The following is a 21,022-nucleotide window of genomic DNA, read 5'->3' on the forward strand; positions in this document are numbered from 1 at the left end:
GCATCGCCAGCCGGGGGCCCGGGCAGGTCGCGCTGTGGCTGGGGCCGCATCCTGCGCGGGCAGAGCAGCTCTGCTCCTCCTGCCCCGACGGAGGTAGGTGCTGGGGCGCAGCAGGCACGAAGCCTGGCCCCGCTGCTCCCCTTCCCCACGGCACCCCGGGGGCTTTTCTGTCCCGGTGCCCCTGGGGCGCAGGGGGGCTGCGGGTCCCTGTCCCCTCCTGCAGGCTCCACTGACCCACGGCACAGCGACACCGTGGGACCCCCGGGGGACGGCCGGAGGAGATGGTGACACGGCATCGGGGAGCGGGTGAGCAGCCCGGGGACGTCCCCATTTTCCAGGCTCCCCCCCCCCAAGGGCCCGGCGGTGCCCTCCTGGCACAGCCGTGGGGGACCAGGCGCCCCGGAGCCGAAGGGGTGGCTCTGCCCGGGCTCTGTTTTGGCTCCTCTCAAAAACAAGAGCGCGTCCTTGTGCTGAGGCCTTGTGTGCGGGAGCGGCTGCTCGGGCTGGGATAACAACAGCCCCTGCTGGCTCCTGGCGTGGAGGGCTCCCTGCTGGTCCCCAGCTAAGGGGGCTGCCGCTCCCCAACGGTTCTGCCTCACGGTGCAGTGATTCGGGAGGGAGACGCACGGCTTCTGGCTTCCTCCCAGTCCCACCAGTGCCTCCATCCAGTTACACGAATGCAAAACGCCTCGCGTAGCGTGCGGTGGAAAGCGAATTTGTTCACTCCTGCGTGCAGGTGGTGGCCGTGCTCCGCACGTGGTGATGGAGAGCAGCTGTCCCGGAGCAGCGGGGCCGTACCCAGCGCAGGTAGGGGGACCAGTAGGGCCGACCACGCTGGGGGCTCTGCCTGGGGCTCCCCAGGTGCCCCCAGCCCAGCACAGGGGGCTCGGGGTGTCCTTTGCTGGCGCAGCGAGCGGCTGACCTCCCCCTTGGCCAAGCTGTTGCAACAGCGAGGAGGAGGAAGGTCAGGTTCCCCGCAGGAGGGTGCAGGAGTTGACGTCAAAGGAAGCAGCTGGTGATTCACGGGTTCTCGGGAGCGCTCGTCTCCGGGGCCGTAACTCATCCCAGAAATGTCATTTCATCCTTGAGTGTTATCGCTGCTCCGCCGTTGCCCACCCGCAGATAACCGGCCCCGGGGGGACTCGGGGCTGCCCCTCGATGCAGCCCGGTGTGGGCAGGGGGCTCGGGGCTGCTCGGGGGCTCCGAGCTTGCTGGGCTGTGCCCGGCTTGGAGCCCCGCGGGGTGCCGGAGCCCGGGGGGTGCCTGCTGCTCCGCACGCAGACCCCTCAGCAGCAGTCCCACAAGCTCTGGTCCCAGTAACGGGCGTGAGGTGCCCGTCCCGTGTCGGGGGGCTGGGCACAGCAGGGTCTGTCCCGCGGCTCAGGCTGGGGCTGGCTGCACGAGGCCGCGAGCGTGCGCCCGGTGCCCGGACCGCGGGCGATCTGCGGCCCCCGGCAGCTGCGCGGGGAGGGGGCTGGCCTTGGCCCCTGGGGCCCTGCCGTAAGTGACGGCTCTTATCTCCCTGCTGACATGCCAGCATCCTTCAGCGGGCGTATTTAAGGCCGAGCACCCGCAGGGCTGGGGCAGAGGAGCTCTCGCTGCACAGACGCCAGCCCCGACTGCTGCCGACCGGGGAGATGCTGCCCGCCACCTTCAAGCTGTGCGCTGCCATCTCCTACCGCCACCTGCGCAACATGACCGGTGAGGGCACGGGGGTGTGGGGCTGCTGCTGGGGGGCTGCGGTCCCCGGGTGTTGCATTTTGGTCCCCAGGACCCCTTTGTGCTGCTGGATGTATTTCTGGGGCCGAGGGAGGAGGGCTGTGCCCCGTTTCCAGCGTGGCTGCGCCCCTGCTCTGCTGGAGCGCTGCAGGAGAGCATTTATCCCACGCTACAAAGGTCGCTGCAGGCTTCTTGCTCTGGAGCCCCAGGAGGAGCCGTAGATGACGTCCCCTTGGCTGTCAGGATCTCGTACTCGGGTTCCATTTCCTACAGCCTTTCCTGGGCACCTGCTCGTGCAGAGGCAGAGGCGGGCGACTGCCCTCAGCTGCTGCGGGGCTGCCCTCAGCTCCCCGTGCACGGCTTGGGCTCAGAGCGAGACCGCCCAGCTTCTGTCCTCCCGTAGCACGAGGGCAGTAAGCTGCTCCCTGCAGCGGTGGTGGGGGGTAAAAGGAGGCACGCCGAGGGTTCTCAGTGATCTATGTCTAAAGGAAAAAAAGCAAAGCCTGACGAATGCCCCGCGTGGTTCTGCTGAGTGACGCGCTCTCTGCTCCAGGTCTCCGACGACAAGCCGCCGTCGCCATCAGCCAGGAGCTGAGCAGGCTGGCCTGCCGCAGCGCGGGGCCCAGCACGTGGATTAACCAGGTCCGCCGAAGGAGCTCCCTGCTCAGTAAGTGACAGGCGGGTGGGGACCTGCCTCATCGCGCCGTGTGCCGGCCCTCACGGGTCAGTGCTCAGGGACCGGCTGGAGGAAAGCCGCTCGTGTGTAGTCGTGCTTCTGCTAAGCAAACGGCAAGCGCAGGCTAGCAGTGGGAGCTGAGCTCAACTCCTGAGCCCCTGGGTTCTACATCTATTTGATGTAGAGCTTATCTGGTATTACGACGTGTTAGCCGATTGTAATGTTCTTACGCTCGCTCCTGCTTTTGTCCAATGCCTTCCAGGCTCGAGGCTGGAGGAGAAGCCCTTCAGCGAGGTGGAGATGTCTTACATCAAGCAAGGAGAGGAAGCCCTCCAGAAATCGCTCAGCATCCTCGGGGATCAGGACGGCTGGAAGACAGAGACGCTGGTGGTAAGCTCTGCTCTGCGGCAGGCTGACGTGGTCCTGCTGCAAGCGTCTGTGGTGCTGATCCTGCCTTCCCTCGCCAGGATAACGGAGACAAAGTGCAGAGCAAGGTGCTGCCTGACGTGGGCAAGGTGTTCCGCCTCGAGGTGGTGGTGGACCAGCCCCTGGACGCGGTGTACAGCGAGCTGGTGGACAACATGGAGCAGATGGGAGAGTGGAACCCCAGCGTCAAAGAGGTCAAGGTAGGGAGTGCCTGCGCGGGGGGATCTGACCTGCCTCAGATGCATCCGCTGCTCCACGTGGCGTTACAGGGGCCGGGGAATCACTTTGCACATCGCAGCAGGGCATGGGGATTTTTCCGCCCATTCCTTGGGGAATGGACTTTTATTTTGGATGTTTCCCACTACAGGCATAAAGCCTGTTCTGCTATTTCAGAAGAGCAGCCTGTCTGCGGAGGGAGGGCTGATTGTTACCGATTCTGCACGAAATGCACTTGCTCTTTGCTGCATGGCAGCAGTCCAGCTCTCTTGTGGTTTGTGGTGTTAGTGGAGAAGAAATAGCAGTACCCAACAGTAGGGACGAGCACCTTGCTGTTCTGCAGCTTGTCTGAAAGCATTAAGAGACGTGCCTTCCTTTTTCGGGTATTGAAATCTGGAAATGATGTTCTGCATTCCAGGATAATGCAGAAAATGCTTATATTGAGAGAAATTGTAAGATGAGCTACTGTGAGAGCATGCATCTGGTTACAAGCAGTGATCAAAAGCTAGCTTTTAACTGATTGTAGCCGTTTTTGCAATAAATGCCTCACATTACAATTTGTACCGTCCAGATTCTGCAGAAGATTGGAAAAGACACGGTGATCACCCACGAGAAGGCGGCTGCTACCCCCGGAAACATTGTTGGACCGCGGGACTTTGTCAGCGTCCGGTGCGCTAAGCGGCGCGGCTCCACCTGCGTCCTGGCCGGCATGGCCACCAAGTACGGGGCCATGCCAGAACAGCAGGGCTTTGTAAGGTAACGGCCTCTTGTGTTCACTTAGCGGGCATAGAGGGGCGCTTAGTCAATGTCAGATTGACGTCCTGGCTTTTAGCATAGGCTCAGCGTTACTGTGCTGTTTGTTTCAGTAGCAGAGTGAGTTTTGTGTTTTGGGGAAGAAATTGCGAAGGAAACCCTAACTCATAAAGTGCTTCAGTGCTTTTTGAGGTTAAGTCAGATGTTGCTTTTTAACACGCACTCCTGCCCTTGTACAGAGCTGAGAACGGTCCCACGTGCATGATCCTGCGCCCGGTGGCTGGCGACCCTTCGCAAACCAAGTTGACATGGCTTCTTAGCATTGACCTGAAGGTAAGCTCCACAGTGAATTATTTCACACGAAAAGCAAGGGTTACATCCGCGGCGAGTTCCACTCACGGGCTGTCATCTGCTCCTCTCTAGGGCTGGCTGCCGAAGACGATCATCAACCAGGTTCTGTCCCAGACGCAGGTGGACTTCGCCAACCACCTCCGGGAGCGCCTGGCCCGCACGGTGGCCGTGAGCTGCTGACTGCGCCCGGCCCCGAGGCAGCACCTGCCCTCCTGCACGGACTAGTATTTAATGCTTTGTTCAGGGGTAAAAGTAGGGATCTTGGTAATTAGGTAAGTCAGACACAGTTTAACTCCAGCCTGTTCTAACAAGCCAGGCCTTTAATAGCAGACATTACTAATAAAGCTTTAACTAATTAGCTGGGAGCTCCTAGGAGCCTGATTTAGGAGGCGAGCCCAGCCAGCACATGCTCAGAGTGCACGTGCAGGACAACCTGAAATTTTACTCCCTTCAGGTATTGTGTTTGCACATACAGCATGTGCTGGCCCAGCCTTCTGCATCAGTTAAAGCTTTATTAGTAATGTCTGCTATTAAAAGCCTTGGCTAATTAGTTATTAGGGCGGTCCCAGGAGCCTGATTCAGAAGGCGGGGCCAGCCAGCACCTGCTCAGTGTGCAAACACAGGACTTAACCTAAAATTCATTCCCCTCCTTTCCCCCAGTGAAGCAGCTCTAACTTATTTGATTATAATTATGCATGTCTGTACAGGAAAATTATTTATTCAAAGCTCTGTAATGATGGTCATTGGCAGGAGTCCCTGTAAAGATAGTCAGTGCTTTCATACAGTTAGCTGGAGGAGAGCTTCAGATTTAAAGTAGCTACTTTGAGTTTACAGGTTACGAATGAAACTAGATATCTAAACAAAAAAAGAATCACAAGACAAAAATATAAGAGTTTAAAGAAAGGTTTATTTTTAAACTGGCTGCCAGTTTATGTAAAAAAAAATACAGTTTGGGCAGAAGCCCAAATTTCAGTCTTACATGCAGTAGTCTTGCTACAACACAATCCTTCTGGATGGAAGCTGTTTACAATTAGCCAAACACAGGTGAGCAGAAGTGTCAATGTTGCTTCTGCACGTATACATACAGCAGGTAGGTCCAACTGCAGCCTGCTCTCACTGAAAAATGACTGTTACAACCCCAGTACATCAGGTGAGAAGTATCTCAACACAATAGTTGCTTCTTCAGCTAGCTACGCCGTAAGTTACTGAAGACTCCGAGAGATGCTCACAAATAGCACAATACATACTAGAACTGCATTCACTTAGACTCCAGCAGAGGGGTAGCGCATGAATCTTCAGCAGGTAACAAATATACATACAAAAACGCCTGCCACCAAGAGCTGCATTGGCTTCATCATGTTTGTTCATTGACAGATTGTTCTGAGTGATGCCCATTCTCCCAGAATAAAACCCACTTGATTTGATAGCCACCGTGTCCTTGGTCTGTTATGCTGCACCTACTTCTTTTAAGGCTCCCAGGGTGGGCTTCGTCTTCCATCAACTTCCGTCTCTACGTGGTACAGAACATCTGCCAGCGTGTGCTCTACGACAGCACCCCAGCCCATGTCACTCATCTGCAAGGGGAGCGAAAGGCAGTTAGCTTGATGCACAACGCACAGGCTCAGGACAGAGGGACAAGCCCTGCTGGCCACCACTGTTTGTGTAGCACTTGGGGTAATGCCACCCCTGTGCCTGTACTCGAGGACTGTCCCTCCTGAAAACATTAGCAGAGATAAAAATACTGCCATTTCCTTAAACAGCAAGTCAGGCCTTATATTAAAAAGCTATCACAGGCATAATCAGGGCCCTAATAGGCTGCATCAAATATTTAATTAAAATGAAAGGTGTCTTTGTCAAGAGGAAAGAGTTATTCAAAGTTGTTTTTTTTTAATGCTCTTTGTCCTTCAAGATTTTTAAATACATTCCTTTCAGCTGCATGATCAAGCTACAAGTACAAAACCTGAAGAGGCCAGATACAGGCTTGCTATAAATCTACTCCTCCCCACCATAGCAAATTTTCAACCACATTTTGTGATAGCCGCAAGGTATTTAAATAAAGTGGGGGGGGGCAGAACGTCAGTCATTACTTACTGGACGGTAAGTGATATCTCTGGGTGGGTACTTGAAATACGGTCCAAAGTTTATAGAAACCTATGGAAGACATTTGCATTAGAAAAAAAAGGCAAAAATTCTTCAGGCCTCACCCTCTTACACTCCTGAGCTTAACTGCACCCTGTGCAAGAACATGTGAACATACAGCCCTGCACCAAAGGACAGCATTCACTCAGTACTCTGAGGAAGTTAAATCCCACACGTGAACAGCTGCATTGCTCTAGACTAGTTTTAATAAGACAACTCCCCATCTTTGCTCACTTAACTGGGCTTGCTTGACACCCTCCCAGCACGTCCACTCTATGCATTAATAAAGCTACGGCTGGACTTAGGCATTATCTTTGACAGTATGTTACTTACTGTGCAGCCTTTGTACAAAGAAATAGCAGGAAAATAAACGCCTTCAAAAATGTCTTTAAAAGCAACACCTTGGCTGACACCGTTCTTGAAGAATATTATCTGAAAAGTAAAATGAAAAGTTTTTTTTTTCCACTGATGCTAACTTTCAGGACCTTACTTGTGATCCACAAAGTAATTGTCAAAAGGCAGCTTATCAGTGACTCCCCTTCTGCCTGATGCCAGACATTTTTAACATACTTAAGTGACAGCAAGAACACTACAAGCAAAGGGTGCAGCTGGTTTGGTCAGTTCACCTGTATTCTTTTTGATGCTCAGCCTCCCTTTGTGGTCATTAAATAGACGTGACTAACATACACAGAAAACAGTCTCAGCAGGCTCACCACTCTTAAGTTCTGCATCCTTCCACGCCACCTACCAATGCTTAACTTACCTGGCTTCCAGGTGCTTGCTTTAGGCTCTTCTCTGCTTTGTCCACAAAGTCCTTCTCTTCAAAGTACAAGTAGCTTTTAAATTTGATCAAAGCCTGAAATATTAGGAAACACCCACTTCAGAAATAATCCGAAAATCTGTTACCTACAGTGACATATTAAAGAACGGCAGGCCTACAGGAGCCCTGCTCTGGGAAAGGCGCGCCTATTGTGTCAAGAGTACCCATGAAGAGTGATTCACACAGCTCAAATATTTGAGAACCAGGAGGGGAAGAGTAGATGAAACGAGATGTGGGAAATCTCATTCAGTAGTTCACACGCAGTGTTCCCCGGCAGAGCCTCTGGGTGGGGGTATTTTGTTTTCTTGAAGTCAACCCTTCAGACTTCTCTGCTGTGAACCAGAGTGACACCCAGAGGTAGGCTGGGAAGGTCACACTCAGAGAGAGGAAAAACGAGGCTGAGCAGTTTCCCACTAGTCCCCACAGTCACCACTTCAGTTAATGAAGCCCACATCTCACCTTATCTTTGTAAGTATCAGGCAGCGATTTGGCAGTCTCAGTATCTTCTGGAAGACAGATGTAAAAGCCCAGTATATCTCCCTGTCCGTAGCCAGATGAATAGTGCTTCCCTATTGACTGATGGAACTTGGTTCCCTTCTTGCTGCGCCAGGAGTAACTGAACTTGTCGTAGCCCAGAGGTGCCTGGAGGTTCCCTGCAGAAACCAACGCTTCTTGATCAACATTCAAATTGTATCAGGAACACCTCTATATGTACGCCCCTTCATGTTTTGGGCTAATAATTACATTCAGTTAATAAATATAACTGTCATTAGCACAAATATGGTGACTAAAGCATTAAGCAAGGCCACGCATGCAGCAGCATAAAGGAGCTGCCAGTACTGCAGTTCTGCACAGCTCAGAGCACCTACTGAAAGAGTTTATCCCTTGGTAAAGCAGTGACAAAATAGGCAAGCTCAACACTAGTTCCTCTTCTGAGGTTTAAATTACTGGGAAAAACAATAACAAAAAGTAGGAACTAGTTAGAAACCAATGCCTGCTACAAATACTTGGTAAAATTATTTACCCAATGGCTGCGACCAGCCTAATCTGGCAGCTGTGTCCGGAGGCATCTCATCCATGGATATTTCAAAGTACCACGCTCCTTTCCGCACCCCGTGTGAGGCTCGTACCATTGAATAGCCCTTCTCGCCGACGACAGTCAGTCTGTCATCCGAAATCTTCAACTGAGGAGCTGCAGCAGATAAGAGCACGTTCACAATTCATTTGCAATTTCTAATGCCTTTTGATATCACTGCACAAGTGACCATACAGAAGTGGATTTAACATTCGCACCTCTTAAAGCAATAACATGTGCAACCTCAGTAACTTGTAACATGAGGTTAGAGACGATGGCCCCTGGTAAGAAGAGCTGGCTACATAACGTGTACGATCAGCAAGCTGCGTACCTCGGTCGTGCAGGGCTAGGAGGACTCGTTCGTACAGGCAGGCTCTGTAGAGGTCCCCAGGAATAGGCTTCCCTGCCCAGCAGTCCAGCTCCAACTTCTCTGGGTCAGGCGCGTGGGGGTCAGGCTCAGCCAAGATGTAACGATATCCATCTTTATTAAAGGGGTGCTCCAGAGGATAGCCATGGGGCGGTAACCGCTGCGCAGAGAACAACGGGTCGCTGTGAAGCACAAAAACTACAGGTTGGCATCTCAAAGTGGCTGCAGTCCAGCTACAGGTCAGCCCAGTACCACCTCTTACAGAGCAGTACCTGCAGCGTCACAGCCTGCACAGCACTTTGCTCTCAAAAGAGCTGGCGTGAAATGAGCACGTACTCAGCTACTTCAAATACTTTCTAGCAGGTGACGCACAAATAACATCTCAGGGTTATGGCATGACTCCCCCTAAATAAGGGCAGACAGAGACAGATGGGAGGCAGCCTAGGGCATCGAAACTGCAGCCGTCCCTCTGTCCAACGTATGACTTGCTAAAGATGCTCATCACCATGCCACTTTGTCCTCTTTCCTCTTACCTTCTGGTTTTCTTGGCCGTCCCTGTGGTCCCTCCGTCCTGCTGCTTGCGTTTTGCTCCCCGTCCCTTCCCACTGCCTCCTGCGGCAATTCCCCCTTCAGAGAGAAATCACAGCATGTTAAGCAACCGGCGATCAGAGAGAGCCTGTGAGCGTGGAATCTCCATGAACAGCAGAGGCAGAAGCAGCCAAGCTCACATCTGTTCATTAGCTTATGTGCCTTCTTCCACACAGCTACACTTGAAACGAACTGCACTGAGCACAGAAAAACCCAGAACTTTTCGTAGGTTGCAGTCAACTTTTCAAGCGTCGTAACTTAGAGTGGAAGTGAAATGAGATTTACCAATAAAACGAGCTCCACTCCAGTTTTTACAATGAGAATTAAAAATCTTTTCTCTCACAGAAAGATCTCCAGCCAGCAGCAGTAGGTTCCTGTCTGAAAGCATTATTATTTGTTTTCATGGAGATTCCAGTCACATAATGCAAATTTGTTTCTGCAAAAGCAGCAGAAAACCCAACCTACAGCACACGCTATCTGATTGTAAGCAAAGTTGTCAGCCCAGTGACACACAATGCTGGAGAAACACTCTGACACCAATACCTGCACACGCAGTAAGCACTTACCAATGTATTTTAATCTATAAAATAAAATACACCGAAGTTGGGTAGAAATGAAAAGCACTAGAGGTGTTTCTCTTCAGTATTACCGAAATTAGTACTACGATTAAAGCACGTCATTTCACATTATGGCACCCAACTTCTAGTGATAAATGTAACTGTGTTACAGGAAAAGCTACGTGTCAAATTTTATCAAACTACTATCAGTATGAATATTTCAATACGTTAAATTGCGTATGCATTTTACCATTACGCTATTTCAAAAAGCATTACTATTGATTTACAAGGAAAACCACAATTTCTCTGGACTGCAGATAAACACCTTTAAGAACCACAAACTGGGTTGTAACTAGAAACACAGCAAGCTTTAAATTATCAGCACTCCCCTGGCAGTGTGAGGGGTTCAGACCGCTGAAGGGTTACCATATTCTGCACACACGTGACGTGATCTGAACCGCACTTGCTAGCTTTAGTGCGGATATTGAGACTCCCCAGGTTGCCACCACTTATTTAACTAAGCAACCAGAATGTCACAGACTCAGACCTCTTATTTAGGCATTACGATTTTAAATCACAAAAATATCAGGTTGAATCCCACAGACTTAAAAATAATCTTAACTGAAAATAAAACTTTAAACCAGTCAGGCGGGGCAGAATATGATGAATTTAAAGCTTCTAATTGCTAAACATTAAAAGGTGAAATTGTTGGTTTGTATTAAAATATTCTTGCAATCATGTCAGGGCGCACTTTTGATTTTTAAATTGAATATAGCTTCTAAGATAACTGAGCAAAAAAGCTTTCCAAACCACAATAATACTTAAGTTTTAGAAGCTGAAAGGTAAATATTCACCACCCAAAGAGGCTCCACCTGTAAGAACAGAAGTGGCACCACATATTTGAGAAACTTCCAATAGTTAAAGAAAAAAACAACCAGTGCACGAAACGGAGACAATGCAGCCTTAAATCCTATTTTTAAAAGCCCGAATCACCTCCTGCTAGGTAATAATTCAGCATGTTTCACATGGAATGGTACAAGGTAATGTCACCAGCTCTTAATACTACTTCAATAAGATCGCTAAAATTACTCGTGATGAGCTAGGGAAAGTTCTTCCTTTGCACAGCTGTCATCCCACAAAAAGGAATAACAGTAAAACACAAACAGTGATCATAAGGAAACACATTACTTATACCTTCCCTTACTACTTGCAAATCTCAAGAGTGAGGAGAACAGGAAATCTGAGTAATACAAGTATGTAAATTAAAACAATTATGGAAGGAAACCATGGAGCTCAGCTTTCTTGGAAGCACCTTGAATTAGCTGGCCACCACGAAGAAGAAAGCTGAACCTTTACAGTAAGTTAATCCCTATGGAAAGGGATGGTGAGACTGGCTTGACGTGTTTCGAACATCATAAACACAACCTCAGTCCACACAACAGGTTTAACGGTCACATCTCAGCTGATGTAACTGCACTCACTCTACGCTACAGGACTGGGAAAACGCAGCTTCGAACCAAATACTGGAAAAAAAGAAGAGTTAAAGAACTTGCCATTTAAGCTTCCACTTGTGGATACAGCGTTGTTCTGCTTCTGGTTATCGTACGCAGGACCAATATTGGCAAGATCCTGGAAAAGGAAGGAAAGAAAGAGCTGAAGTACAGACTCAGACAAACTTACCATTCCAAGTCCAAACACGGCACTTCCATGTGCTGGAGAATTAATTCCAGCACATCACTGGGCGCAGCACTGGCTTACGCTGTCTTGGATAATTTTTGCTTATTTGACTGAGCATAAGCTATCAGCAAAAATAACACCCCTCCCTTCCCTCCCAACAGGGCATTTTCGTTCCAGCTCTAATTACGTACTTGGTCTAGAAGTCCAAATTTTGGGTAGTCTTCTTCTGGATCTTTACTCCCTGGGTCTGGATGCTCTTTCACTAAGAACACATCTCTTTCTTTACACTAAAACAGAAAACAAGGGATACAATCACAGCAAATTCATTAACAAATGCTTAAGTCAAAACACGTACTATTAACATGTCCTACCAGTACCAACTACATAAGAAGCCGCAGGAAGAAGCATTACAATCTTCACCAGTTAGCTCTATGTCTAGACCTCAAAGATGAATGTCAGACAACTTTATCATTCACAGAAAATCCTCCGTGAACTTAACTCCAATTACGTACCATGGTTTTGACAATATTATTAGGCCAAGTCATTTTCCCAGGTCTCTGTCTTGTTGTCATACACTCCCAGTATTTATCAATAAATGGGATAATATCCTGTTAAAAAACAACAAATCCAATCAGCAACAGTTAACAACACAGATCTGAAAGTCACACTGCCCTATTTGTTTGAACTTGCTCTTTAGTGACATCATAAATTACTTTAATCTCTGATAATTTTTCTAACAGCCTTACCTTATCTTTTGAGAACATAGTTTTTGGGTGCTCATCTTGTGTCCTTGACTGCCACGTCAAGTTGGCCAGAGCACTAAGGCACATTTCCTTGAGATCTTAAAAACAAAGATATACCAAAGCTAGAGTCAGACTCCATGAGGAAGATCAAACACACGAGCACTCACGCAGTGATAACAAAACACAAAGCACCCATGCTATCTCGAGTAATGGCGAAATGTCCCAGGTTCCATCCCACCCCACACCGAACAGGTTTTCACTTTTACAAAATTAGTGGCAAAATGGCAATACGTATTTTGAAAAAGCTGTGCATGCTTGTTGCTCAAGTTTTGGCAAGTCCCAGCAGAAACCTCCCAAAGTCTTTAGACAATGAAGCCCCTAGGATTATCTAGCACAAACTTTCAACGAGTGAGCTTTTACACTTACTTGCTTGTTTTCTTAAGAAATACGTGTTCCCACTGTGATGGCAGACATTGCAATGGAAACTGTAGTTGGTCATGAAAGGCAAACACGATCTGGAAAAGAGCACGCCGATTTATGAGTTCTGGTGCATGCCTCACCTCTTACACCAGGTTAAGAAATCAATTACTCTCATGCTCTCGCTACAAAAAGAACGTCTTACAGGTTCACTAATATTTTCATCAAATTAATTTTATCGTGAGCAGTAACAAAAGCCACAAAGCTCATTGGAACACTGTAAGCAAACTAAGTGTCATCTTGTTTCAGACAAGTCCTGAAATTCACCCAGCAGAAAAACAACAACCCAGAAGCTCTAGACAAGGAGCTCAACCAGAGTTAATCAATTAAAATTAAGTGGAACTCTGGAGTACTTTTTAGGCACAAAATACACAGTCCTTGTCCTTGAGAATCTCACTCTACATTTCCATTTTTTCTTACACAAACCAACCATAAATTTAGCCCCTAACATACCTGGTAGCAGCCCTTCAAAACTCATTGATTTGAGCAGACCGGATCAGAATCTTTTTGTGAAGAAATTTATTTCCTCCACCACCTCCTTGACTAATGATTGAACTTTACCTAACAGCAGACTCAGTACCTTCCCATTAATTAAAGCACTGTACAGAAATACCAAGGGTTAATGACTGCACACAATGTTGTGCTCAGACTGCCCAAACACATTAATGACATTAAACTTCTAGCTTCCTCAGGCTGTAGCTTCTGCACTGATTTCTCTTAATCGGCCTCAAGCAGCCTGTCACTGCTTACAGCAGGTGGACGAGGACAGCGCAAGGTGAAACCCGCACCCGATTTATGTAGGCACATTGCTTTGTTTTCAAGAGAACAGGGGGCGCAGATAAAAGGAGACACCAAAGCTCCATGCCTAGCATTACGCAGAGCTTACATACGTGGTATCGATGCCAAACGTGTCTGCTGTGAACCACTTCGTACAGATCCCGCACTGCAGCTCGATCTCTCCGAGCTGGCGTCCGTTCTCCTCATCCACGGAGCCCGCCTGGGCATCCAAGGCCTCCGAGGCATCGCCGGCACCTTCCTGCAAGCAGAGCACATCAGCACACGGGGGCTGGCCGAGAGGCTGACCGGACCAGACAGCAAAGGTTTGTGCGGGAGCTGTCAAGACAGCGGAATTTGGAGCAATATTCGCACACCACGGCCCCGATACCGAGCCACGCTGCGAGCGAGCCTGAACCACTCTGTAGCTTTGGGCAGAACCGATCGGGTGCGTGACAGGGCGACTGCGGGGATCACACGGAGCCACAGGGCGCGGGGATCACGGAGCCACAGAACGGCTTCGGTCGGAGGCGACCTCCGGGGACCACCCAGCCCGACCCACCCCTGCCGGGCAGGCTCGCCCCGGGCCCGGCGGCGTCCCGAGGAGGGGGGGGTTGGATACCTGCAACGGGGGCTCCGCAGGCTCCCCGGCAGCCCGCCCCAGGGCTCTGCCACCGGCACCGCACCGAAGCGTCCCTCACACGGCCACGGAACCCCTTGGGGACCCCCTTACGCCCGTTACGCGGCCCCGTTTACCCCCGTTACACGCTCCCCCTTACGCCCCTTGCCCCCGTCCTACCTCGGCCCCCCCCCCGAGACGGGTCCGCCCCGCTCCCCCGTAGCCGGCCGCTGTTTGCGGAGGTCCCCGGGCTCAGAACCGCGGCTCCGCTCCCCGCCGGACCGGCCCCGGTGACGGACGGACCGACGGCCCCACAGCCCCCCCCCGTACCATGGGGTCCTTCCCGCTGCCGGACTCGGCCTCCAGCGCCGCGGCGACGTCCCCCGGCGCCGCCTCTCCCCTGAAAGGGCACAAACGGGGCCTGAGCGCGGGGCCGGCACCCCCGGTACCGGCACCCCCGGCACCCCCCCGGTCCCGGTCCCGGTCCCGCACCCGCTGTCGCCGTCGGCAGCGCCCGGCTCGGGCGGCGCCGGGGTCTCGGCGGGGGGCGGCGGCTCCGGGGCCGCCTCCGCGCCCTCCCCGCCGGGCGCCGCCATCGCCGCCGCCGCCGCCGCCGCCATGGCCGCCGCCACTCGCCCGCTCTCGCGGGGCCTCGCCGCTCTCGCGAGACTTGCCGCTTCAAAGGGCGACGCCCGCGGTGGGCCCCACAGCGAGGGGCTGGCGGCGCCCCCTGCCGGCGGCGGGAGGGGAGGGCGGGGAGGGGGCCGCGGCGTCACCGCGCGGGGCGTGACGTCAGCGTGGTGGGGCGTGACGTCACGCAGCCAGGGGGCGAAGCGGGGCTCGGGGCTGGGGGGGCAACGGGGCTGGGCGCCCTGCAGGCACCGCCCGGCCGCTCCCTTGGTTGGGGGGGGGCTGGTCCCGGTGTCCCCCCCCGTATCTCCGTGTCCTCCCCCGGGATGTCCCCGGGGGATCCCCGCGGTGTCCCCGTCCACCCCCCGGTATCGCCCCGCGCCCCCCCCCGCGTCCCCCGGTGTCCCCCCCCGGGGTGTACCTGGGGTATTCCCGCGGTGTCCCCATTCCCCCCCCCGGTGTCCCTCCGGTCCCCCCGTGTCCTCCCCGGGGTATCCTCGCGGTGTCCCCATCCACCCCCCGGTGTCCCCCCGGTGTTCCCGGTGTTCCCCCGGTATCCCTGCATCCCCTCCCCGGGGTGCCCCCGGGGTATCCCCGCGGTGTCCCCATCCACCCCACGGTGTGTCCCCGGTGTCCCCCCGGTATCCCTTTGTCCCCGGGGTATCCCCGCGGTGTCCCCATCCACCCCCCGGTGTTCCCCCGGTGTTCCCGGTGTCCCCCCGGTATCCCTGCATCCCCTCTCCGGGGTGTCCCCGGGGTATCCCCGCGGTGTCCCCGTCCACCCCCCGGTGTCCCCACATCCCTTCCCCGTGTCCCCGCGCCCCCCCCCCCCCCCCGTGTCCCCCGGGTCCCGCACCCCCGGGAGGGGGCAGAAGGGCCGGGAGGGGGCACACCGGGGGCGGGCGGGCGGGGAGGGCCGGGGAAGGGGCCGGGGGAGGGGGCCGGGCGGGGAGGGGGCCGCGGGGGGCCGGGGGGGGCCGCGGCCGCTCGGGGCGGCGCTCGGGGCCGCCGTACAAATAGCGGGCGGCGGGCGGCCCGGGGCAGCCATGCGGCCCCCGCTGCGCTCCGCGCTGGCGCTCTGCGCCCTGGCCCTGCTCCGCCTGGGCTGCGCCCCCCGCGCCCCCCCGCGCTGCCCCCCGCTGATGCTGCAGCTGCTCCGCGCCCCCCCCGCCCCGCTCCGCGCCGCCGCCGCCGCCGCGCTCAGCATCGCCCCGCACGGTGAGTGGGGCCCCGGCCCGCAGCTGGCCCCCCCCCGGGGTCTTTGCGCGGACCCGGCCCGGCACCGCGCTGCCCCCGGGTGCCCTGTCCCGGGTGCCCCGTCCCTGAGCATCCCCGTCCCGGCACCGGCTCTGCCCCCGGGTGCCCTGTCCCGGGTGCCCCGTCCCTGAGCATCCCCGTCCCGGCACTGTCCCCGGGCGCTCCTATCCCGGGAGCTCCTGTCCCGGGTGCCCTGTCCCTGAGCATCCCCGTCCCGGCTCTGCCCCCGGGTGCCCCGTCCCTGAGCATCCCCATCCCCGTCCCGGCGCTGTCCCCGGGAGCTCCTGTCCCGGGTGCCCCATCCCTGAGCATCCCGGTCTCTGGCACCGGCGCCGGCCCCCGGTGCCTTTGTGCATCCCCGTCCCCAGTCGCTCCTGTCCCGGGACCGGCTCTGCCCCCGGGTACCCCGTCCCTGAGCATCCCTGTCCCGGGACTGGCACTGTTCCCCGGTGCCTTTGCGCATCTCCATCCCAGCACTGCGCTGTCCCCAGGCGCTCCTGTCCCGGGACCAGCTCTGCCCCCGGGTGCCCCATCCCTGAGCATCCCCATCCCGGTCCCCATCCCCATCCCGTCCCCGAGCGCCCCGTCACCCCTGGGGCCACCCTCACGTCCCCGCTCCTGCCGCAGGTTCCCGGCGGAACGGCTCCCGCTGGGCGCTCTCCTTCGACATGACGTCCCTGTGGGGCAGCCAGGAGGTCAGCCTGGCCGAGCTGCGCGTCCGCCCGCCCGCGCTGCCCCCGGCCCGCAATGTCACCCTGGACATCTTCCACAGCCAGCGGCGGTGCCCGGCCGGCAGGACCTGCCCTCGCGAGCTCTTCCTGGGCACGTTTTCCGGCAGCCCCTCGGATAGCCAGGCCGCCTGGGAGGTGTTCAACCTCACCGGCACGCTCAGGTCCTGGCTCCACCAGGACGCGGCTCCTGGCAGCCCGAGTCCTGCGGAAACGGAGCTGTGGGAGGCGAGCACGGTGCCTGCCCCGGCCACCGCCACGCCGGGCTCGTGGGACACGAGCGACCTCGGCCACGAGGAGCCGGCCGTGCCCCAGGAGCTGGCGGACAGCGTCCTGCTGCTTGTCTTCTCCAAGGACAAGTCTCCGGGAGACCACAGCCTCATCAGGACAGTGGAGACCTCCAAGCACGTCATGCGTGACAGCGGCCCCAAGGGCCCGGGGAGCCGGCGGCACCGCAGGAACAGGAAGGAGAAGCAAAGGATCAAGGTGAGCGACGCTCCTGCTCCCGGCCCGGGGGAGGACGCCAACGCCAAGTCCTTGTGCAGGAGGGTGGACATGATGGTGGATTTCGAGCAGACCGGCTGGGGCAGCTGGATCGTCTACCCCAAGAAGTACAACGCCTACCGGTGCGAGGGGCAGTGCCCGTCGCCCGTGGACGAGACCTTCAAGCCCACCAACCACGCTTACATACAGGTAAGAGGGTCCCGCTGCCACCGCTGCCCCGTGCTCCTGCCGCCCGGCCCGGCGGCGCGAGGCGGGGAGCTGAGGCCGTGCCCTTCCCGTGTCCCCGCAGAGCTTGCTGCAGCTCTACAAGCCCAACCAGGTGCCGTGCCCTGCCTGCTCGCCCGTCAGGATGAGCCCCCTCTCCATGCTCTACTACGAGAAGGGCGAAATCGTCGTCCGCCACCACGAGGACATGGTCATCGAGGAGTGCGGCTGCAACTGAGGCGAGCTCCTCCCGCGCTGGGGAGGGGACGGCGGGGCTGCGTGTCCCCGAGGACTGGCCGCCAGCCACGAGCAGAACACGGATGGGGCGTCTCTGAGACCCTGCCACCTCCGGGACCCTCGTGCCCGGGGGTTTGGGACATGAGAGAGGAGACAGCACCGGGACAGAACTGTGGGAGGTGGATGGTGGCGGGGAGGTGACGGGGGGAACGTCCCCTGTAGTGGCAGCGCTGCAGGGCAGGGGCAGACCCAGGCGACGCATGGGGAGGCTGCTGGGCTGGTGCTGCTCCGCTCACGCTCGTGGAGCGTCCCTCCTTGGTGTCGGTGCTGCCCTTGCACGCCCCGAGCACTCCCAGTAGCTGGAGGCTCGCCCAGGGCCACCTGCAGCACCAACACCCGACCTCGCTCAGCATCCGAACGGCTGAGATTTGCAGCGTCCCCCGAGGGGTGGGCGTTTCTCTTAAATTTTCTATTGTATTTCTATTAAAACTCTATCAGATTTCTATTAAAAGTTTCTAATAAGAGCTTGCACGGGTAAGCTGGGTGCCCCTGGATGTAATGCAGCCCTGAGGTCTGTCAGGGTACGTCTAACCCCCCCCCAGCCCTCCTGCCTGCCCTGAAAACCTCAGCTCAGGCGCTGCTTTCATCTGCACAGCCTTGCTCAAACCTTTTCAACCACTCACTGGATGGGGCAGTAGGGAAAGGGCCGTGTTTGTACCATTCCTCAATAAATTATGTATTTAAGAAATGCCTGCTGCATGCTGCCTATTTCCACCCCCCTTTTTGCTGCTGGGTGGTCTCTCGGGATGCGACCCCCCGGCTCTCCATGCATTGTGGTGCCGGGGGCTCTCCCCCCATCGTCTCCAGCTGGGGTCTGGTGTGAGCAGCTGGGCGGCGAGCACTTGGCAGCCCCCTCCCGATGTGACCAACACGCCGCGGTCCGCAGCTCCTTCTACTTAAAATAAAGGGCTAAGGCTCCGGAGCAGAAGCACCAGCCCACCTGCGGGGTGCCCTGTCGGTACAAATGGATTTCCTGACCCCCCAGGAGTAACGCACCCACGCTGCCCCCCACCCCGGCCACCCTCGGGTGCTCAGGGCCACCCTGCCTGGCTGCCACGAGGAGAGCTGGGCTGCTCGTGCAGCTTCCCCTGGGATTTCGAGGCAGATCGGGGCACAGGGGGGATTTGGGAGCCCCCCGTGTCAATGCAGCGTGCAAAGGGCACCGTGCTTTGTAGGTGTGCGGCAGGAAAAGATGTAACCCCGCTCCGGGGATGGGAAACTTCACCTGGGATGGTGAAGGTGCCATTCCCACCCTGATCATATAGATTGTGGGTTGCTCAAGAGCAACTGGGGAAGCACCTGCGGCCTTTGAAGCAAGGAGAGGGGCTAAGTGGATTTCCACCTTGATTTGCCCCTGGGAGATAAGGGCAGGGCCGCATTCCCTAACAGCAATAATTTGAAGCAGGCAGCTCGCTTTTTGGGCACTGCTGCCAGGGGTCCCTGCCCCGGCAGTGCAGCGGGGGCGAGCGGGGGTCTGGGTTTGAGCCTGGCCCCCCCCCCCCCGGCAGGACCCCCCTGCCCCGACTCCACATCCCCGGCCCAGCCTGATGGGCCCCAATCCACATCCCAGGCCGCGGATAAACAAAGCTCGTCTGGTTCTCAGCCCCAGCGGCCCTGCGCCAGCCCCGCTCACATCCCCGCCAGCACCTCGCCCCTGCAGCCGTCATTAGAGGGTCATTTGCGGGGGCTGTTAAACGCTGGGAGAGGGCGGCCCTGCTGCTAACCCCTGGCAGGGGGCAGACACCTGGGGAGCGGGGCTCTTTCTGAAATAAAACCCCTTCATTTTTCATTTATTTTTTTGCCTTTTCCCTCGCGGGCTAGGAGCTCGCTCTTAAAAATTACCACACGAAGCACAGCCTAGAGGGCTGCTGCCCTTCTCCCACCAGCCCCCTGCCCCGGCAGGGCCCCCCCAGTTCCCTATCTCGAGATCTCGGCCCCTCCATCATGTGTCTGAAACCCAGCAGCGGGTTCAGAAGTGACCCTGGGGAAGGAGGGGGGCTGGCAGCCGGGCCGAGATTGATCCCAGGCTGGACGGAAGACATCAAAGCTACGTGTCGGGCAGGCAGGTATCTGCCTGGGCGCCCCGCGTGTGGAACGGGGCCTGCTCGGCCCAATACACATCGGCTGTGGGACAGAGGGACACCCAGACTGGGGGCAGTCGTGCTGGGGGGGCAGCTCCAGGCCCTGCTTGCTGTGGGGTCCTGCAGGGCCAGGCCGGGGCTCAGGGGACACGAGCGGCCCTTCAGCACCCCGGGGCCTTGGGACGGGTGGGAGAGCAGGGACCGTCCATGGGCACGTGCAGCCGGACCCTTCTCACCTCCCTGCTTAGAGAAGCCCTCGGGAGCCTCAGGGCTGTGCAAGGCACGGCCACCACCACCCGTGGGCCGGTGCCCGCGTCCCCGGGAGCTGCACGTGCTCCAGGAGGCAAAGATAAGCGCGGTTTGCTTTGGACGCACGAGGAAAGAGCGCGTGAGAGCAAACAGAGCAAGGGCTTATCACTGGCACGGGTAACAGCCGTCCAGCCGGCCGAGTGAGGCACCACTCGGGGCAGAAGGCGTTATTGCTCCAATGACCGGGACACGGACCGGGATGGAGGCCCTCCGGGAGCTCTGCTCTGCCTTGCCCCAGACAAAAAGGGGAGGGAAAACGCGATGACAAAGCCAACACTTGTCCCCCCGGACCTCCCCGGAGCACCCCAGCTGTGCAGCACCGCCACCCACGGCTGCTTCGCCCCCCGCTGTGTGCACAACTGCACCGGCACAGCTGCCGGCCCCGCGCAGGGGCTCGGCCTGTGACAAAGGCGGCTCCGAGCGCAAGGTGTCGGGTGAGGACCAAATGCCAGTACGGCAGGGACCTGCCCCGGCAGCCCGAGCTGCTCTTTCACACGGCTTAGGCAAGGTTGGATTGCTAGAAACTTGGTGCAGGAGCCAAAAAGCCCGGCTGAGAGATGTGGCACTGGTCAGGGGTGCGATAGAGGGAGGAAAACTGCAAAGGGAGCAGGGGCGGCTGCAGCTGCGTGGTCCCATGGCCCCAGCAAGGTCAAGGCCCGTGCCCGGGCTGGATTGCATCAGAGCAGAGCACCCCAGGGTCACGTATCTGTCATGGGCTCACAGCTTCTCCAGGTGAAGGCATTGATGTGCCCGTGGCCCCAGGGCGCTCCCTCTGCAAACCCCACAGGAATCCTGACCTGTATGGACCCCGTTTGACACCTGGCCAGGTGCTTCTCCTTCCCCGGTGATCGGCTACGAATCGCTGCTGCGGGCAGCCGGAGCTTTGATGCCCTCCCCAGCCGTACATATGCACGCAGATACCGATGCACGGCTGCCGCAGGCATGGACAAAACACTTAGCACTTAAAATACTCTGTGACCCCCCTGGGCAAGGGGGGTGGAACAGAATTTAAGGGTATTGCTTGCAATAGCTGAC

General features: G+C 56.4%; 3 protein-coding genes across 5 annotated transcripts; 2 read left to right on the forward strand and 1 right to left on the reverse strand.

Annotated features, from left to right (window-relative positions):
- The first annotated feature begins 911 nt into the window (after nt 1-911).
- STAR (steroidogenic acute regulatory protein) lies at nt 912-5,567 on the forward strand. The gene is made up of 7 exons (XM_083811995.1): nt 912-1,701; nt 2,273-2,386; nt 2,658-2,785; nt 2,863-3,021; nt 3,609-3,793; nt 4,030-4,123; nt 4,214-5,567. The coding sequence occupies exons 1-7, from the start codon at nt 1,638-1,640 to the stop codon at nt 4,319-4,321; spliced, it is 852 nt and encodes a 283-aa protein (XP_083668121.1). The 5' UTR covers nt 912-1,637; the 3' UTR covers nt 4,322-5,567.
- Nucleotides 5,029-14,627, reverse strand: ASH2L (ASH2 like, histone lysine methyltransferase complex subunit). 2 transcript variants are annotated; one of them, XM_083811988.1, is made up of 17 exons: nt 14,470-14,627; nt 14,308-14,377; nt 13,475-13,620; nt 12,534-12,622; nt 12,111-12,205; nt 11,877-11,972; nt 11,556-11,651; nt 11,241-11,316; nt 10,542-10,559; nt 9,076-9,169; nt 8,507-8,724; nt 8,125-8,292; nt 7,560-7,753; nt 7,044-7,136; nt 6,614-6,712; nt 6,233-6,292; nt 5,029-5,715 (listed from the first exon to the last, which is right to left on the reverse strand). In XM_083811988.1, the coding sequence occupies exons 1-17, from the start codon at nt 14,595-14,597 to the stop codon at nt 5,608-5,610; spliced, it is 1,848 nt and encodes a 615-aa protein (XP_083668114.1). In that variant the 5' UTR covers nt 14,598-14,627; the 3' UTR covers nt 5,029-5,607. The 2 variants fall into 2 exon arrangements, with proteins under 2 accessions (XP_083668114.1, XP_083668115.1); XM_083811989.1 differs by lacking the exon at nt 10,542-10,559 and having other exon boundaries at nt 14,470-14,626.
- A 980-nt stretch (nt 14,628-15,607) lies between these two features.
- On the forward strand, nt 15,608-18,285 carry NODAL (nodal growth differentiation factor). Of its 2 annotated transcripts, XM_083811991.1 has the most exons (3): nt 15,617-15,825; nt 16,492-17,285; nt 17,386-17,681. In XM_083811991.1, the coding sequence occupies exons 1-3, from the start codon at nt 15,654-15,656 to the stop codon at nt 17,536-17,538; spliced, it is 1,119 nt and encodes a 372-aa protein (XP_083668117.1). In that variant the 5' UTR covers nt 15,617-15,653; the 3' UTR covers nt 17,539-17,681. The 2 variants fall into 2 exon arrangements, with proteins under 2 accessions (XP_083668116.1, XP_083668117.1); XM_083811990.1 differs by having other exon boundaries at nt 15,608-15,825; nt 16,492-18,285.
- Nucleotides 18,286-21,022: the final 2,737 nt, after the last annotated feature.

This window comes from Anser anser (assembly GCF_964211835.1).
Source record: "Anser anser genome assembly, chromosome: 26".
In the NCBI taxonomy this organism is placed as follows: domain Eukaryota; kingdom Metazoa; phylum Chordata; class Aves; order Anseriformes; family Anatidae; genus Anser; species Anser anser.

What these genes read in the sequence shown, in the direction of transcription:
- NODAL (XM_083811990.1), top strand. Translation starts at nt 15,654, where the DNA reads ATGCGGCCCCCGCTGCGCTCCGCGCTGGCGCTCTGCGCCCTGGCCCTG. An exon ending in GCTCAGCATCGCCCCGCACG is followed by an intron (nt 15,826 to 16,491) that starts GTGAGTGGGGCC and finishes CTCCTGCCGCAG; the next exon opens with GTTCCCGGCGGAACGGCTCC.
- STAR (XM_083811995.1), top strand. Translation starts at nt 1,638, where the DNA reads ATGCTGCCCGCCACCTTCAAGCTGTGCGCTGCCATCTCCTACCGCCAC. An exon ending in CCACCTGCGCAACATGACCG is followed by an intron (nt 1,702 to 2,272) that starts GTGAGGGCACGG and finishes TCTCTGCTCCAG; the next exon opens with GTCTCCGACGACAAGCCGCC. An exon ending in GGAAGACAGAGACGCTGGTG is followed by an intron (nt 2,786 to 2,862) that starts GTAAGCTCTGCT and finishes TTCCCTCGCCAG; the next exon opens with GATAACGGAGACAAAGTGCA.
- ASH2L (XM_083811988.1), bottom strand. Translation starts at nt 14,597, where the DNA reads ATGGCGGCGGCGGCGGCGGCGGCGATGGCGGCGCCCGGCGGGGAGGGC. An exon ending in CCTAGCCCTGCACGACCGAG is followed by an intron (nt 8,293 to 8,506) that starts GTACGCAGCTTG and finishes TATCTGCTGCAG; the next exon opens with CTCCTCAGTTGAAGATTTCG. An exon ending in AGGCTGGTCGCAGCCATTGG is followed by an intron (nt 7,754 to 8,124) that starts GTAAATAATTTT and finishes TGGTTTCTGCAG; the next exon opens with GGAACCTCCAGGCACCTCTG.